Source organism: Asparagus officinalis, chromosome 3 (genome assembly GCF_001876935.1).
Source record: "Asparagus officinalis chromosome 3, Aspof.V1, whole genome shotgun sequence".
NCBI lineage: Eukaryota > Viridiplantae > Streptophyta > Magnoliopsida > Asparagales > Asparagaceae > Asparagus > Asparagus officinalis.
In genome coordinates this window covers 53,271,858-53,288,277 of record NC_033796.1, presented here as the reverse complement: position 1 = coordinate 53,288,277, position 16,420 = coordinate 53,271,858, and the positions used below count along the sequence as shown (strand labels likewise).

The window sequence follows — 16,420 nt, the reverse complement described above, 5'->3', positions numbered from 1 at the left end:
ACACCGACGACTTGTACAATCCACAAGCTCGTCTCAAAGAAAAGAGATCTGATTTTTACCCAAAGAAATTAACCTCTCTTTTGTAAATCCCTCAAAAAACTCTCTCCTTTGATCTCTCTTCTAAAAACAGCCGCCAAAAACACCTTGGTTTTCTCCCCGCTTCTGTTTTTCTCCTTTTTCTCTCACTGCGTTTTCCCCACAGCAGCCGACTAAAAGTTCCCCGCAGTCTTTTCCCCTTGCTGTAATTTTTCACCCACACACCACAAAACCCTAGGTAAACATGTGTATTTATAAGAGACTGGTGGGCCGGTGAAGAAGAAAAGAAACCCGCTGCTTTTACCCGCTGGACTCAAGTGCCTTTACCCGTTCACTTGCCTTTTACCCGCTGGGCACAGGTTCACAAAATACTTAGGAACAAATCCAATGCCAAAATGATTGTTTGAAGATTTTTTAAATGAGAGCAAATTATTCAAATTCTTTTCGCGTGAATGGATATTCACGTGTGAGTGGATGTGGCCCCCACTCACGTGAAAAACTTCCGCTCACACTATGTTAAACGTCCTCATAGGCAAGACTTATGTTTTTGCTTTTAGAACGAACTCTTTGCGACGCCTGTTTTTCTGACAGAGCTGCTACATGCATAATCTGTAAAAGCAACTCTCTGTTGCAAGCACTTTTTTTTTAACTCTGATTTGGGAAATCACACTTAGTTATTCTTCGGTAACTTCCATTCTTTCTTTAAGGGAAAAAAAATTACTTCCATAATCTGTTTCATTTCATTTCTGTTACAGCTTTACTTCATCAAAGATGTTGCCAGACACAGCATTTTTGGGGCTGTCAATGCAGCACATTGCACTCCCACTCCCAGTTACATCCTTAGAAAAATTCTGACGCCGAGCTTGATTCTTTTGACTAATATTGAAGGTCCAGTCTTAAAAAGCAGCTGTCTGGGTGAATGCTGGGTCATAATTCAAGATGTATATCCGTGAAAAAAGGGGAAGAATCAGACTTGACCTTGCAGTTTCTTATTGAGAAGCTTATTAATGTCTAAGAGGCTTGGGGTTTCTGATATTCTTCAATGAACTGCTGCAAGACAACATTCTCCTAGTTCTGAAATATTTATGTGAAGAGTTCAGTTAAAGATGAAGAAGTGGTTTGGAGGTCTTGTTATAGTATTCTTGTTCACGGTACTGGTCCTTAGATATATAATAATAGAGAGTCCCTTCGTGGAAATTGCTTTTCAAAATCCTTTTTATCGCAATGCTTCTGTCCCTCTTCAGTCGGTAAAAGTTGGAGACCCACCAGTTCAAGAACCAAAGTATGAGTCCCAAGTAGTCTCAACAGATTCCTTAATGTCAAGTCTTCTTACTCGTCAGAACCTCTCTGATAGAGAACAGAAGTCTATGCAGACATGGAATCATTTAGCTCACTTAATCAGTCATGCTGAGGGTTTACCTCAGGCCCTTGAGGCTATCAAGGAGGCTGCAGTTGTGTGGAAAAAACTTATGGTATCAGTTGAAGATGAGAAACGGATTGCTTCTGGAAATGGAAGTGCAATCCAGAAAGCTAAAGCGAAACAGTGCCCATATTCCATTAGAAGAATGAATGCCTCAGAGTTTACTGATAGTGATTTCAGGCTAAAGATTCCTTGCGGACTGGTCCAAGGTTCTTCAATCACTTTTATTGGAACTCCTGGAGGAATCATGGGCAATTTTCGGATTGATTTAGCAGGAACAACTGTTCCAGGAGAACCGGATCCTCCTATTATGTTGCACTATAATGTCCGGATTCATGGTGATAAACTTACTGATGATCCGGTCATTGTCCAGAATACTTGGACCCTGGCGAGTGATTGGGGTGCTGAGGAACGCTGTCCTTCTCCAGATCGTGAACATAATAAGAAAGGTAATATTCCTCAAATTTCAGGAACTTAATTTACAGATATAGTTCTGCATCTTGTATTGGATCTGGATCTTTATGATGCCACTGTGAGATGCTCCTTTATAGTAGAACTTGTCGTCTGGCTGCTTTTGACAAATTAGCCACCGAGTTAATGAAATAAGTAATAGATTCTAGCAGGTGGTACACGTGCTCTTTTAGCTTTTCGTTTACGCTATTGCTAGTTTCTCTTAGTTCCCTTGGTGTTTTTCTTCAATTGTGTATTTCCTCTTTTCCAGTGGATGATTTAGAAGAATGCGGCACCGTGGTGGGTAAAGATGATAAGGGGATTACTGCTAATGGTACACTTTCTAGTGTTTCCCAGCGAACTTCTGTAATGAAAGAGGGCTCTAAGCCAAGACATTATTTTCCCTTTAAGCAAGGATATCTAGCTGTCGCCACTCTTCGAATGGGAGTGGAAGGGATCCAGATGACAGTTGATGGCAAGCATATAACTTCCTTTGCTTATCGTGAAGTACTAACTTTGAACATATCCGCTTGATTGTTTCTGAAAAGTTCAAAAGCAAATTGTGTTTCTAATTCTTTTGCTTGCCTGGTCAGAGCTTGGAGCCATGGCTTGTTAGCGAAGCAAGATTTTCTGGAGACATTAGACTGATATCTGTGTTAGCAAGTGGCTTGCCAACATCTGAGGAGCTGGAGCATGTGATTGATTTGGAAATGCTCAAGTCACCCCCTATTCCCATTCATAAACCTGTAGATCTTTTCATCGGAGTCTTTTCAACCGCAAATAATTTCAAGCGGAGAATGGCTGTTCGAAGATCTTGGATGCAGTATGATGTTGTGAAGACTGGCAAAGTTGCTGTTCGTTTCTTTGTTGGCCTGGTATGAGCTTGTATTTTACTAAGCAGATTCATTTAATGTTTTGGTTCAGAACTGATTCACTTCATGACTATATTGGAGAACACGGACTATCTTTACGCTTAAAACAAGTAGATAGTCTTCGATTTAAATTCGTCTTTATTAGTTTGCGAGCACAAGATATCTGTTCCTGTGTGTATAATTGACTTCATGACTTTATCTAGTCGTAAATGCCGACTATCCATGAGGCTTGAGGTGATGGGTATTAAATTACAGTTATGATGACATCACTAGCCTTTAACAAATGTTTTTTTTTTTTCCTTTTATTTCTTTACTGCAGTGCTGTTAATCAGAAAAAAGGATTTGTTTTTGTCATGTTCTGTAACTACTTGAACTGACGGAAAATTTTGTTCTCTCACAGCATAAGAACCAATTGGTGAATGAGGAGCTTTGGGACGAGGCACGCACATATGGTGACGTTCAGCTGATGCCAATTGTTGATTATTATAGTCTAATCACATGGAAAACCCTTGCCATCTGCATCTATGGGGTAAATACCTCTATTATAGCTGCTGGTGAATAACATCTGACCTGCTTAATTTGAACTTTGTGCTAATTCTTTTTTCCTCTTTTAACAGACGAATGTGGTGTCAGCCAAATATGTTATGAAAACAGATGATGATGCGTTTGTCCGTGTGGATGAAGTACTTTCGTCTTTGAACAGAGCAAATGTTACAAGGGGCCTGTTATATGGTAGAATCAATCACAATGACCAGCCTCACCGAAATTCTGACAGTAAATGGTACATAAGTTCTGAGGTATGTATCTGGACGCAAAAATTCCATGAAAAGGCTTACCCTTTAGAATAATTTTTACGTCTTTTCATTTTTCTGTTTCCCTGAAAGGACATATAGCATTAGAATACAAAATGCGCCTCTACCTAGTAACCTTGGTCTTGAAATTCCTAAATAAAAAATGTTCTCTTACGAGGAATGGGCATTGATGACAACATATTAGCTTTGTAGTTGTTCATGGTTAATCTTGATTTATGGTTTACATTAACTCGTGAGTTGTTACTCATGTTATTTTGTACTTATTAATGAAGGAATGGCCGGAGGAAGTTTATCCTCCTTGGGCACATGGCCCAGGGTATGTGGTGTCCGGGGACATTGCAAAATCAGTGTGCAAGCAGCACAAAAAGGGGCGTTTGAGGGTAATGCACTTTTTCCTTCTTTTTTCAGGTTCGCTGTGATTGTTTGATTGTTTGTATCTTTTAAACTGTTTGATTAAACATGTACATTATGAGGTTTATATTTGCTTAGCTTGACAACTTATTAACCGGCAAAATGCAGATGTTCAAGTTGGAGGATGTTGCAATGGGCATATGGATAGCCGATTTGAAGAAGAAAGGAATGGACGTTAAGTATGTGGAGGATAACAGGATTAACATAGATGGATGTGAAGACGGGTATGTGGTTGCGCATTATCAAGGCCCTAGAGAGATGCTATGTTTATGGGATAAGCTCCAGCATAGTAAAAGCGCAAGATGTTGTGTTGAATAAAATCGCGTAACAGGGAGTTTTCGAATGTATATGTTCCAAAAGCTTTCAGAATGCTTTATAGACAAAGGCATGCGCAACTCTGGTGTAGGAACTGACTGGGGTTTTTGACTACTAACAACCTGCTGAGAGTGGGATGAGTGTAGGACTACAGGACTACGTAACAGTGCTGTACCGTGGGTGCATTGTTTAGCATATTACTAGCTTTTTTTTTTGTTCATTAGAGAGATTTAATCATTTGTAGGTAAGGTGGGAAAGGCTTTTGTATCATAAATATGAGAGATGTATAGGCTTGTAGAAAACAGTGTTGACTAGCAGAAGGGTTTATTCTTGTAAGTAAATTGTGTTCACTTCACTTCATTTCTTAGGAGTCGTAGTCCCTTGAAACATGATTATGACCGGTGATGATTAGGGTAATTGGACCCTCCCCAATTACCACCTAATCGAAGAGGATTTTGATCCTCGTGTATACGGTATCATCTGAAAGCTAAAATGAAAGAAGTGTTATTTTATCTCAAAAAACTTTTAAGCAAATTGCGAAGTTATGTCGCTTGTGGGACATCTGCGACTTGGAGAAACTCTAGTAATGCAAAAGTAGTTCATGGATTGTGGGCTGGTATTTACTTTCATTGTCATCACGGCATTCTGGGTAAAACATGATTCCTAACTATTTTGGAAACTTTTTTAGGCCATGATTTCTACACTGATAAAGAATAGAGAAAACACAAGTTGATACATATAAATATATATGGAGGGGTACTTGCATCTCTCCTGAGTACATTCCAAATTATGCCAAATTAACAAACAAATAAACACATTTAAAAAATCTAGGCTAAAATGTCCTACTGTTACTAATAGTTTTAAGGGGCCATGCATCCGACTCCAAACCTAGTGTTAGGAAACACAAGGAACAACCCACTGCAAACAACCCCAACCATAAGAGGAAAACTCTCCATCACCTCATCCATCTCCTTCCTGTGCCCCGGGAAAAGGCAATTCGTCACCCGATGATCCGACAGCGCTATCGCCGCGAAAACCATCACCGACATCACCGCGTGCACCAGATCCGTAAACCCCATTTTGTACCTCTCATCCTTCGGAACCTCGACCCCGAGGCCAGACTTGAAGAGGGCGAGACCCCTCGGGGTGACGAAGCCGTAGTAGATTTTCCCGTCGGGGGAGCGGAAGGAGTCGGGTGAAGTGGAAGGAAGAAGCAAGGAGGCGGGCGCAGACGGAGAGGAGGAACGAGCGATCATGGTGGTGCTGACCGGGCGGTGCAGGAGCCGTCGCCCACTGCGGAGGGGAGAAGCATTCTCGAAGGTAGCGAGCCGTGCCAGTACGGAGGAAGTTTACGAGGAGCGGAGGTTTTCGAAAGGGTCTTTTGCATGTCCCTTTGCGCACGGCCCTTGCGCTTGCGGCTCGCGCCGGTCGGCAGCGGGGCGCGGGAGGGTGAGCGGCGCGGGGAGAGGGATATGCGCGGGGGAGGCAGGGGGTAGGAGGTGGGGAATTCCACTTGCAGGTGTGCCTGCTTTCATACATGGCTTTCCGGAGTAGTTCTCCCATATTTGTTGTTTAGTTTTGGAATAATGGAGTTTTGAGGCAGGTTGAAGGGAAAGCGATCGGATTTGATTTGAAATTGATTGGGGGGTTAGCAGGGTTTTTATGTTGTTTGGAAGCGCGTTTTTTTATATAACCGTTCCCCCGGAACTCAAGAGCCGCGTGGGATAATGCACTTGAGCCCATAGAAACTTGAGAAGTTCTTGTTAATATTTCACCATGTTAGGCCCAGGCCCTATCTATTTGATGAGAGGGGTTTTAGATCTTTCATAGGCTTCAGATTAGTCCCCACATCTTTATATTTTGAAATATTTCCTCTACAAGTTTTTTTTTTTAAGGGTTTGACGAGAGAACTTCTTCATGATCATTCAGACTATGGATATCAACCATCTGTCACGGCTAAGTGGCAACCCTTAGCACACGACCTTGAGTATTGCAGAAAAATTAAAATCTTGTGCTTGTTGTGTATTTTGAATTAGCTACTCAAATCTGGATAACTTGAAATTAGTTCCTAAGATCTTCTAAGCATTTTGAAATTAGTCCCCCAAATCTTTCCACTAGCTGCCAACTAGAAAGACTAATTTCCAAAATACCTAGAAAGATTTGTTTGGGGCCCTAATTTCAAAATACGAAGATGCGGGGGCCTGATTTCAAAATATTGGACTAATCAGAAATGTGATGAATGGAGGTGACCGATACGGACAAAAACCCTCGATAAAATTTTGAGAGAAGGCAACGCGGAAAGAGACCTAATTTTTCTTCTCGAGAGGACTCGATTCTTCCCGATTCACCCCCGTCGCCGGTCCCCGTCTCCGGGCCATAAGCAATTTCGAATGGGCAGTTCGTCCAGCGCCGGCGGCGGCGGCGGCGCGCCGGACATTCCCGGTGGGCTGCTTCAGCTGCACAGCCGGAGCGTTCCAACGGCGGCTCGGTTTCTAACTCCGAGGGCTTTTGGGCCTCAAACATCCACGTCTGCACCCTTCGATGGGCTGAGCTCCACTCCGGGCCCCTCAAGCTCGCCCTTTTGCACTCCCCCCCTCCGCCCGCTAGCACCGCTAGGTATGCCATTGTCATTGTGTTTTCTTAACCCAATTTAACCCTAACCTAGAAAATTGATTCCCCTTTTCCCCCCCCCCTTTCTGCTGACGTCAATTTGATTTTGAAGCGAGCTAGTTAAACTTAAGTTTATCATTCCTTGATGTGGATGCGTGTTTGTACTTTTTATGGAGAGTGAAGGGAGGAGGATGGAGGGAACTTGCTGTTTCCATTTGGTTGATCTAATTGAAATTGAAAATCTCAGATTCATAGACTCCACCCAAAAGAAATAAAATGCGCAGGCACAGTGAAGAAAAGACAGTGCACAACCCAAAACTATGTATAAACCCGAATAGAGGCATGACACAAAATTTTAACATAGTAGAGGAACCAGTTCAATTTAATTACAATTATTGAAGGGAGAAAAAATACTACCGAAACTGATATAACGGAATGCTGCAGACTTCCTTGGAAGAGAAATGAGGAGGTCGTGACCCTGACTACGCTTACAACTGCTTAAACTTAGATCAACTTCCATTCGTCTGGATTCAAAATAGCATTACAAATACTAGGATTTATCTCTACTTTAAGTACGTTTTCATATCGAGTGAAGGAAGGAGGTCGATAAGGGGGCATGCCATTTTACTTTGATTGATCTAATAAAATGAAGTAGCAGAAGAAGATTCACAGGCTGCACAAGATATGGAAGGATGTTCTCCTCTGTTCATTATGTTGCTTCCTTTGAAGCTTCTTAATATCACCTTAATATCTAGTTTCATTTCAAGATTCATCAAGGCCCTCTTTGAATTTACTTGTCTCATCTGTAGACCTTTGAAATATATTGCCGAATCTTCTTGATCTCTTTCTTTAATCTACAGTTATATGCAAGATTCCCTTTTAAGCTTGATCAACAGCCTCCAATTTGAATATTAAATTAAATCTGCTGGTCTATCATCTTTAAACTCTGTCTCCAAGCAGTGGGAAAAGAAAATTTAAACTGCAAATGTATTCTTCTTTATCTCAATGGATATTATTTATATATAAATTTTCGAGATGCCACTAAATTCAATCTAGAATACTCATCAGCTAGCTCTATGGATAGCGATTGTTCCAATTTTTGGCTGGTAGACGATTGTCCAATGTGCCTTTCATTTTTATACCTCCTTGAGCTCGCCAGCCTTACCAATATCTCTATATGAGGTTCAGTCTAAGCATTTGTTATTGGAAATCTCCACTAGTTGTTTGCAATTTCTTTCCATCCTTTTTCAGAACTCTGGTTTATTCTTGGAATGGAATGTGCTCCGCCTCTCTCTGGGATTAAATATATCAAGAATTTCACGGATGAGCATGCCAACACAGACACAATACACAAGTCTAAGATAGTGCACAAAAAGATTATATCACAAGAAATCTTGTGTCTAAGATACCATTGCTTCAAAATAGAAATGTCTGCTACATAGTCTGCATAAATCTTTTTGCATTCAGCTCTGAAGCACCATCACTGTTAAACTAATAACTACTCTCCCCAAAATGTTATTTCCCACTTGTAAAGCCCTCAAACTGCTGATCAAGCTACTGATATTTGAACTTTGTTTATGTTGAAAAGTTAATTTGTGAGTAGGGTGATATTAGGAAAAAATTGTGGGCCCTTAATGTCCTCTGATGATTGATAAAACTGGAAAAGACTGCACAAATAATAGACATTAGCGGCTCCAGAGGAAACTTCCCCCAGTGTACCGAAATGCAGAATTCAGTTTATGTTTTAGATATTAGATAGATCATACCTTAGAATGGTGGAAGTGGCCTCTATTTATAGTAGAGCGTGGAGGGCGAATTGGTAATCTACCCCGATCGACAGAGTTGGAGTTCTATTTCCGGTTTACACATGTCGGCAGCCGGTGGACGAGCATGAGGGGCGGCCCACACCACATTTAATGTGATAGCAAAAGAGCGACGAAGTATGAGCGTCGTTCGAGGAGTCATTATAACGTCTGGCCATGTATTTAATGTGATGACAACTGGGTGGCGGAGTTATGGGCACCATCCGAGAAGTCATTATAACGCATGACCGTGCTTTAATGCAGGCAGTGCTGATGAGACAATTAGACATTCTGATGAGAAAATTAGACATTCTCTTCCTTGCCTCGGGACTAATACTCTATGGCGGAGTCCGATCTAAAGACACCTTTTGACTCAAACTAGGATTGTTGGAGAGGCCAGGTTGGTCAGCATGGTCAGTCGGGCTGTGTCTATATTTGGATCGGATCCTTTTGTTGTATGGTCCGACCCATCTGATGCATGGCCGATTTTTAAGGTTTATCAAACTTGTGATTTGTAGGATGCAACAAAATTTAATAAATTGGTACCCAGCATTGGCTGAGTTATCAGCAGAGGTTCTTGTGTGTGTGCGAGAGTGGGGTTAAAATTTTAATGTAGTATTTATTGCATGCTATTTTGTCATTGTTATTTGCTATTTTGTAGGTTTTATATTTGATTATTTAATTGGACTGTGTTGATTCACTATGCTAACTCAGAAAGGGTAGCTCTTCTGTTCTAACTGACTTTGGTGTAACAGTGATATTCCCATGCAGAAGGGTTACTCGTCTATGCTATCCTTCAGTGTTACTGATATAAACAGTACAGTTACAAAATTAATGTCATTAGGCGCAGAGCTGGATGGTCCCATCAAACATGAAATCCATGGGAAGGTAATCGTTCTCCAAGTATATGCTTGTTACAAGTATCACAGAAGAGGACATAGTTTTAACACTGATTTTACAGGTTGCGGCCTTGCGGTGCATTGATGGACACATGTTGGGTCTCTATGAGCCTGCATGAAGAACATCGATGCGTTCAAGTTTGAATCCAAGACGATAGCCGTGTTTGATCCAATCGATTAACATCTTCATCAATAGTTGAGATAGACTTTATGCTTTCTAGTGAGAGCATTAGTTGTAGCCCCTGCACTTAGAATATTGAAAATAAAGAAAGAGTGTCTCCTTTTTTTGGGTTGGCCTTGAATTATTGTCAGCGTCCGGTCATCCAGATCAATAAGCACAGTGCATAGAGTGTACAGCGTGGGGCCTGAAGTATTAGCCAATGGAAAATTCAAAAGCTAGTGACAGAAGTGATGAAAGATACGTTTAGAAATTTATCTAGTTTAGAACACCTGTCATATAGATGGGGTATTCTTCGTCCTCACAATCTCCAAGAAGAGCAAGTGTATTTTCTTTGGACTCTGCTGGAAGTAGCGCTGCTCTTCTTTGCCGACTGATAGAACTCTCATTTTGTACCTTCATTACGATTGACTGATATTAATTTAATGTGTTTCCACATTTTCATGCAATTTTTTAAGCACATAATGATGATATGTGTGCATGCAAATGTTATATCATTGTTGTTCTCAATTTGGTTGCGAATTGTTCACCTGCTGGACTTTAAGGTGCAGGTACATGTTTGCATGAAAGAATGGTCTAGCTCCAGCTTCATGAATGGAGAAGCGGTTGTTTGACGCAGTTTCTACATTAAATATCTTCCGGCCTTGCATATCTACCAGATTATAGCTGTGCCCAACAGAAGCATTGGATGACTGAAGCCTCTGGATTCAAGATATAATTACATCACTGTTCATCAGTAAGTTCGCATAGTTGTAAGATTTCCTTCTGTGAACAAAAAAAGAATGATATCTCACATTCAACGCGTCTGAGATGTTAGTTGCTTCGAGTAGATCTCGTGATATAAAGTTCCGACCAATTCCTCCTTCAAGTATTTCATCGTTGGATGGCGGTACCGCATTTAGTGTAAATGCCTAAACAAGACACAACATAGATTAATATCCGATGGAATTTTAGTGATGAAGGAAAAGGTGCCTTTGTCTTACCACCCCATGGCTGTTAAAACCAAAAGCACAGCTTGGTAGTTCTCCTGCATAGGTGTAAGCTGTGAAGGATAGTCCAGTAGGAAGCATCACCCTCACCAAATAGCTGCAGCACACAGATGAAATGATTCTGTGAGTTCTCACATAACGTAACTTTGTTTGCATTTAGGTTTGAGAATGCTTCATGGTTAATAATTACGTGTGGCCGACTAGAGCTACATTTGCATCTTCATTATGTCCAAGGAAGGCTGTCGAATCGTTTACAATGAGAACATCGGAACAGTCCTCACTGGCTGTATCTTCTTGTTTGGGGGCTTCCTCTGTTTTGGGGATAAATGGTAGTATCTCCTTTCTGAAGTTCACCAGTATTAGCTGCGTGCTCACGAGCATCAGTTCAAACTTTTCATGACAAATACAATAGTCGGAAAGAGCAAACTTGAGAGAGAGAGCATAGAGTGACACCTCGAGGGCTGAGACGCGGCTCCCCTGAGCAGTTCCCAATAGTTCATCCCAGTACCTTGGAAATCTCTGCTTGTTGTTGCTGCAGAGCGACTCGATGAGCGGCTCGGCTTCAGGGGTGCGAGAAAACGGAAGCAGCTGGTGTTGGAGTATGAGGTCAGTGACTACCCTGCTCCTTATCAAGTCCGAGAATCTTTGTCCTATCAGGAAACCCAGCTGGTAGGAATCCTTGCAGGGCCCAACATCGAAAATATCCATCCTCGTCTCCTCCTTGCTTGGCTCAGCCAAGACGAAAGGAAAGAAAATGTTGATGGTGGTGATGACGATGGCTATTAAACTAACTAGCAGCCTTATCTTTTAGATTCACCCTATCTGAGGGTGTGCCCCCTTAGGCAAATGTATCAAAATCTCGTGATTGCGTCTCCACTGGCATCTTCTTTTATTATTTACTAGCCCTTATTTCTTCTGAATTATCTCATTTATCAACTTTTTGAAGGTTGAAGCTCCAAAAGAACAGCATCAAACCTGCCCGGGAGCCTGCGAGAAGTTCCGGCTAACAAAAAAAAAGCTTGAAACATAGCAGGATGAAATTCGTAAAATGATGGGAATTTTTTATATGATAATTGAATGTGAGATCAGAATCAATTTCGTACATTTGAAGACACTTTACGAGCTATAACTATAATAGGATAACAAGTAAACAGACCTTAAGCGCATCATACACGGTAAGATACCGTTACACACCTCTCCTAAATTTGCTTGTAGGAAATTTAGTAGGAGAAGGATAGAAGCTTTAAAAGCCCAAGATCTGATAGATAAGTCATCAACGAATCAAAAGGGCGTGTTCGTCATCAACTGTATATTACAAGGCAGAGTAGTTTACAGCACGAACTGTTAAGCAGCTTGGCAAAGAAAAATACATACATCTCCAAGGAGGAAAATCCCCACAAACTACTGAATCACCAGGGGGTCCTCTTTTCTCTCAGTCTCTCTTAGTACCGCTTGAATTTAGCCGATACATGCAAATATAAATGATCAAATACTGGATCTCCACCTTGAGGCTTCACCCTCACAAAGCAACCTTGCTCATCTCGTTCTTCAATGCGTTTGCCCTCACCAGGCTCCCAATAGTGTTGACGGCCAGCTTAAGATCGTCGAGGGGGTTACCAGGCACCACCCTCTTGTACAAATAGCTGTCAAAGGTCATCTTCTGTACGTACTCATCCGCACACATCTGCACGAATGCCTCCCTTGCTGGGTTAGAACGATAGAACACCTTCTGGAGTATGTCGAGCACCTTGTACGTGGGCCAGTAAGTTTGATCAAACTTCTTCAAGTACGTTCTCAGGTCAGCCTCATTGATCATCCTGGTGCCGTTCTCTGAGCCTTCGACGATTGCCTCTGCACACATTCGTCCGCTCTTTGCAGCAAAGTAGATCCCTTCGCCAGAACACTTGGTGACGTATCCGGCGGCATCTCCCACGAGGGCAACACGGTCCAGTACCCTACACGGTTCAGGACATACAACAAGCTCATTTAGATTTTTTTCGCCCCTTCGGTGGTTAGGTAATCAAATTTTTTTGTACAAGTATGACAAGATATCAAATTCCAATAGTAATCATCTTTTAGTTCAAACATGTTATAAAAATTATAACATGCTATGTATTATCCAAGTTCAACATTTCAAAGGCACAACCATCTGGAGCTTTTAAGATGTTGATCAGGACACAGAAGCATCTAGTGGTGCTTATTTGTTCAAGCTGTCAAAAACCTAAAAAAGATTTCAGGAGTTTGATTTCTCAAAGGAAAAGGTATTAGGAGATTGCGTTCGCGCTAAGGTGCTAATCTAGAAACCAAGAATTACAAGACTGGCAACAATTGAGCATTATCAACACCCTTTGGAGTTTGGAGTATGTCATTGTCGTTTTAGGGAACGGGGTCGTCTGTTGTCATCAACCAAACGGATCTCAGCTCCTAAACAGCTTAAAAGGAGTATCTCACACCATAAGCTTTAGCAAATGGGAGGGTCTTGGAGGGGAGCTGGTAAAGATACCTGATTGAGATAGCAGGTGGTCACTATTTTCAAAGCTTTCCCATAACACAGTGAGACTCGAGAAGAATTTCTATCCAAGGGAACTGTGATGTGTCACAGGAAATGCAAAATTTGAAGTGCGAACTATGGAGGAAAGTGAAATGTGTGGATCAGCGAGTAAATAAAGACGTCCATGTTCGAAAAATCTATATCTATTATTAACAGGGCACATAAATTGTGATTCTTATATATATGTTATATCCAAAGAATTTAAAGACAATAAAAAAGAACCCCAAAGGGCAAAGAGAAAAAGGAAAAGAAGAACAAATACAAAATGAATGAACTGGGTAAAAATAACCAGGTCTAATTGGTTAATGATGCTATAAATCAGATACAAACTGTATATGCACACTCATAAATAGACCGGACAAATTGAGAATTTCAGTTCCTGATTGTGTAATGAGACCAAAATATATATAATCTAATGATGTTAAGCTACAGGAAAAGACTGTTCACTCAGTCTTGATGCCAGATCCTGAAATTTAAACTCATTATCTAGTCTATGGAAATCTTAACGGAGGTGAATCTCCTCATAGATGTGTGACTTTTAAGTCTCAATAACCTCTTTAGTGCGTTAGCTATTCATTTTTACTCATCTTATACAGAGATTGACACAGGAACATAATCAAATTTCACCGGGGTTTTGTGATGGTATTGAATATGTATTTGTTCAAAATGTATAATACCTGCGGGGTCGAGGATGCTCCGGAATAGGATGTGCCTCTACTCGGATAATCTTCCCACCCTCGATCTTATCCCGAGCCCTCAACCTTGTGGCTGCTTGGAACTGCTTTATCTCGCTCTTGTGCGTCACCGTCCCTGTACCCACGGCCACATGATCGCACTTGGGGAAAACCCAGCCGTAGAAATCCGGCGACACGTCATCCCCTACATACATCTCTGCCAAATCCTTGTAGTATTCCATCTTGCTATCCGGAATCTTAACCCTCTCTTGGAATGCGATGGCGTAATCGTAGTCCCCTGCCCCGATCGATTTGGCGACCCTTGAGTTGGCACCGTCCGCTCCTATTACCGCATCCACCTCCATCTCCCTCTTCTCCCCGTTCACTGAGCCCTTCTCATAGTGGTTGTAGTATATCTTGTATCGCCCCCCGCTCCGGGCCTCTGGTTTGTCCATTTTGAGAAAGAGGCCGTTGATGACGGTCGCGCCTGCCTCAGCAGCGCGCTCCCGAAGGTAAGCATCAAGGACCTGGTCAAGGGCAAGAAACACGATAACCCTGTTACTAGAGAATACTCCTCAACCTACTAAATTAACCGATCAGCCAACGCAATGTTTGAAGTGGGTGTCCAGATTGGTGTTCATGTAATCTTTAAAACCTCATAAAATTTGAACCTAATTCCTCTTTAATTAAAACCTCATAAAATTTGCTGTGGGGGGAGGAAAAATTTTTTTTTTTTTTTTTTTTTACCTCGTCGCGGCGGACCATGCCAATGTACTCGTGAGGCTTCAAAGTCCTTCCGATGTCGACGCCCACATTCGACGGCGATATCATCTTCTCTTGGTGACCCTCCTGTCGATGATGTCCAGGGGCAGGTCGAACTCGCCGACCATTGCAGAGCGGGATGGCCCACCGCAGGGCTTGCAGTTGTCCAGCTTTCCTCTCGATGAGGACCGCCTCGACCCCTCCCTCGCCAGCGTCTCCGCGCCGGCCCCTCCCCCCGGCCTCCCCCACCACCGCCACCCGGAGGTTCCTCCCCGCCAGCTTCGGCTCGACTGCCGGCGGCGAACCTCGAGGCGCCTCCTCCCCTCCCCCCCGGGCTTGTTATGGCCCTGGCGGTGTTTGCGGGCGCTTGGGGGCTCGGGGGAGGCCGGCGGTGGTGAAGGCGGTGGAGATCGACGATGATGACATTTTCCTTTTTCTTTTTTTTTCTTTTCCGGTGGTGAAAATGGGTCGTAAGTCGTGAGGTTTCCTTTTTGTCGCGGGATTCGGATAGGGCGGGGAGATTTTGCGGGGACGTGAGTCGTCGGATGGGGATGATGGACGGTGGGGATTTCGACGGGATGAGGTTCTGGATACTTTGGGTTTGTGGGCTCCTGTTGTTCGTTTCCGTTGGTTTTATTTCGGTGAGGGTGAGAAAAGGACACGTGGTTAATTATTGGGATCGTGAACGGATGGCAGCGCGTCGCTCAGCCTGAGCCTGAGCCCGCGCGTTGCAACTGTTAAAATATGTTTTTTTTTTTTTTGGGCGAGAAAAGCCTTGAAATTCTTATCATTAATAGCAGGGCTAGTTTCACATAACCCACTGAGTTTTGAGGGGTGTTGCTCATAACACTGCTAGAGCTTTTGTTTTATCTCACCTAATCCCTCTTACATTTTAACTTCATCTCACTAACCCCTACGTCTATAATTTGCAGGAAAACTAAAATATTATTGAGGAAAAAAAAGAGAAATCTCAAACTTTGTCGATTGTTATTTACAGATAATATATTCCCCCCAAAAAAAAAATTTAATTTTCTTCTCTTGTTAAATTTTTAGTTATGAAATTGTATGTAGGGGATCTAGGAAGAAAAGGTTGAAGTTTATGGCGTTTTGTGAGACACCCCAAAAATTAGAGAGGTCATGTGAAATAGACAAAGTTTTGGAAGGTTACATTCAAAACCCCCGAAATAAATGGGGTTTGTGAAATTAACCTTTAATAAAACCCCAGAGACATATTTACCTCCCCCAAGACTTAGGGTTTGTTTGGATTTGCACCTACTGAAAGGGAAGTTAATGGAACATAGGATAGGTTAAGTTAGAGAAAGGCAAGGGAACATGTAAAACTTATTTGGGAAATTAGTGAGGGGGATCAAGGGAAACTAGCGAGGTCCCATGGAAGTATGTATGCCACCGGCTAGTTGCCCCCCGGGCCTGGGTTGCCCCAGCCCCGGGGCTTGGTGGGCTTACCCCAGGGCCGGCCCTGTTGCCTTCGATTCCTGATATTTTCTGGCTAACTTTCGTAGGACCTTTTCCCTATTATATTAAGATTTTCTTGTCATTTATTTTTTTTTTTTTGCAGCAAACGAAGCAGACGTCGCGATGCAAACACATCGACTGGCGGTGGCAGAGCCACGATTTTAAT

At 42.3% G+C, this 16,420-nt stretch overlaps 3 protein-coding genes and 2 pseudogenes across 3 annotated transcripts; 2 read left to right on the top strand and 3 right to left on the bottom strand.

Moving 5' to 3' along the window:
- LOC109834139 (beta-1,3-galactosyltransferase GALT1-like) lies at positions 684-4,705 on the top strand. The gene is made up of 7 exons (XM_020402060.1): positions 684-1,905; positions 2,178-2,413; positions 2,500-2,781; positions 3,179-3,307; positions 3,396-3,575; positions 3,863-3,970; positions 4,110-4,705. The coding sequence occupies exons 1-7, from the start codon at positions 1,143-1,145 to the stop codon at positions 4,317-4,319; spliced, it is 1,908 nt and encodes a 635-aa protein (XP_020257649.1). The 5' UTR covers positions 684-1,142; the 3' UTR covers positions 4,320-4,705.
- On the bottom strand, positions 5,088-6,263 carry LOC109835129 (annotated as a pseudogene).
- Positions 6,707-10,241, top strand: LOC109835128 (annotated as a pseudogene).
- On the bottom strand, positions 9,650-11,733 carry LOC109834137. Its single transcript, XM_020402058.1, has 7 exons — positions 11,248-11,733; positions 10,985-11,157; positions 10,789-10,891; positions 10,600-10,716; positions 10,336-10,506; positions 10,078-10,201; positions 9,650-9,992 (listed from the first exon to the last, which is right to left on the bottom strand). Exons 1-7 carry the CDS (start codon positions 11,500-11,502, stop codon positions 9,817-9,819), a joined length of 1,119 nt encoding a protein of 372 aa, XP_020257647.1. The 5' UTR covers positions 11,503-11,733; the 3' UTR covers positions 9,650-9,816.
- On the bottom strand, positions 12,032-15,007 carry LOC109834138 (geranylgeranyl diphosphate reductase, chloroplastic-like). Its single transcript, XM_020402059.1, is given in 4 exon segments — positions 12,032-12,749; positions 14,023-14,548; positions 14,772-14,849; positions 14,852-15,007. Coding segments are annotated over 4 exon segments (1,098 nt in total). The 5' UTR covers positions 14,910-15,007; the 3' UTR covers positions 12,032-12,313.

Excerpts from the sequence above, each read along its gene's own strand:
- LOC109834139 (XM_020402060.1), top strand. The coding sequence starts at position 1,143 with ATGAAGAAGTGGTTTGGAGGTCTTGTTATAGTATTCTTGTTCACGGTA. Across the intron at positions 3,308-3,395 it reads TTGCCATCTGCATCTATGGG|ACGAATGTGGTGTCAGCCAA; the intron begins GTAAATACCTCT and ends CTCTTTTAACAG. Across the intron at positions 3,971-4,109 it reads ACAAAAAGGGGCGTTTGAGG|ATGTTCAAGTTGGAGGATGT; the intron begins GTAATGCACTTT and ends GGCAAAATGCAG.
- LOC109834137 (XM_020402058.1), bottom strand. The coding sequence starts at position 11,502 with ATGGATATTTTCGATGTTGGGCCCTGCAAGGATTCCTACCAGCTGGGT. Across the intron at positions 10,507-10,599 it reads ACATCTCAGACGCGTTGAAT|AGGCTTCAGTCATCCAATGC; the intron begins GTGAGATATCAT and ends TCTTGAATCCAG. Across the intron at positions 9,993-10,077 it reads ATACCCCATCTATATGACAG|GCCCCACGCTGTACACTCTA; the intron begins GTGTTCTAAACT and ends CTAATACTTCAG.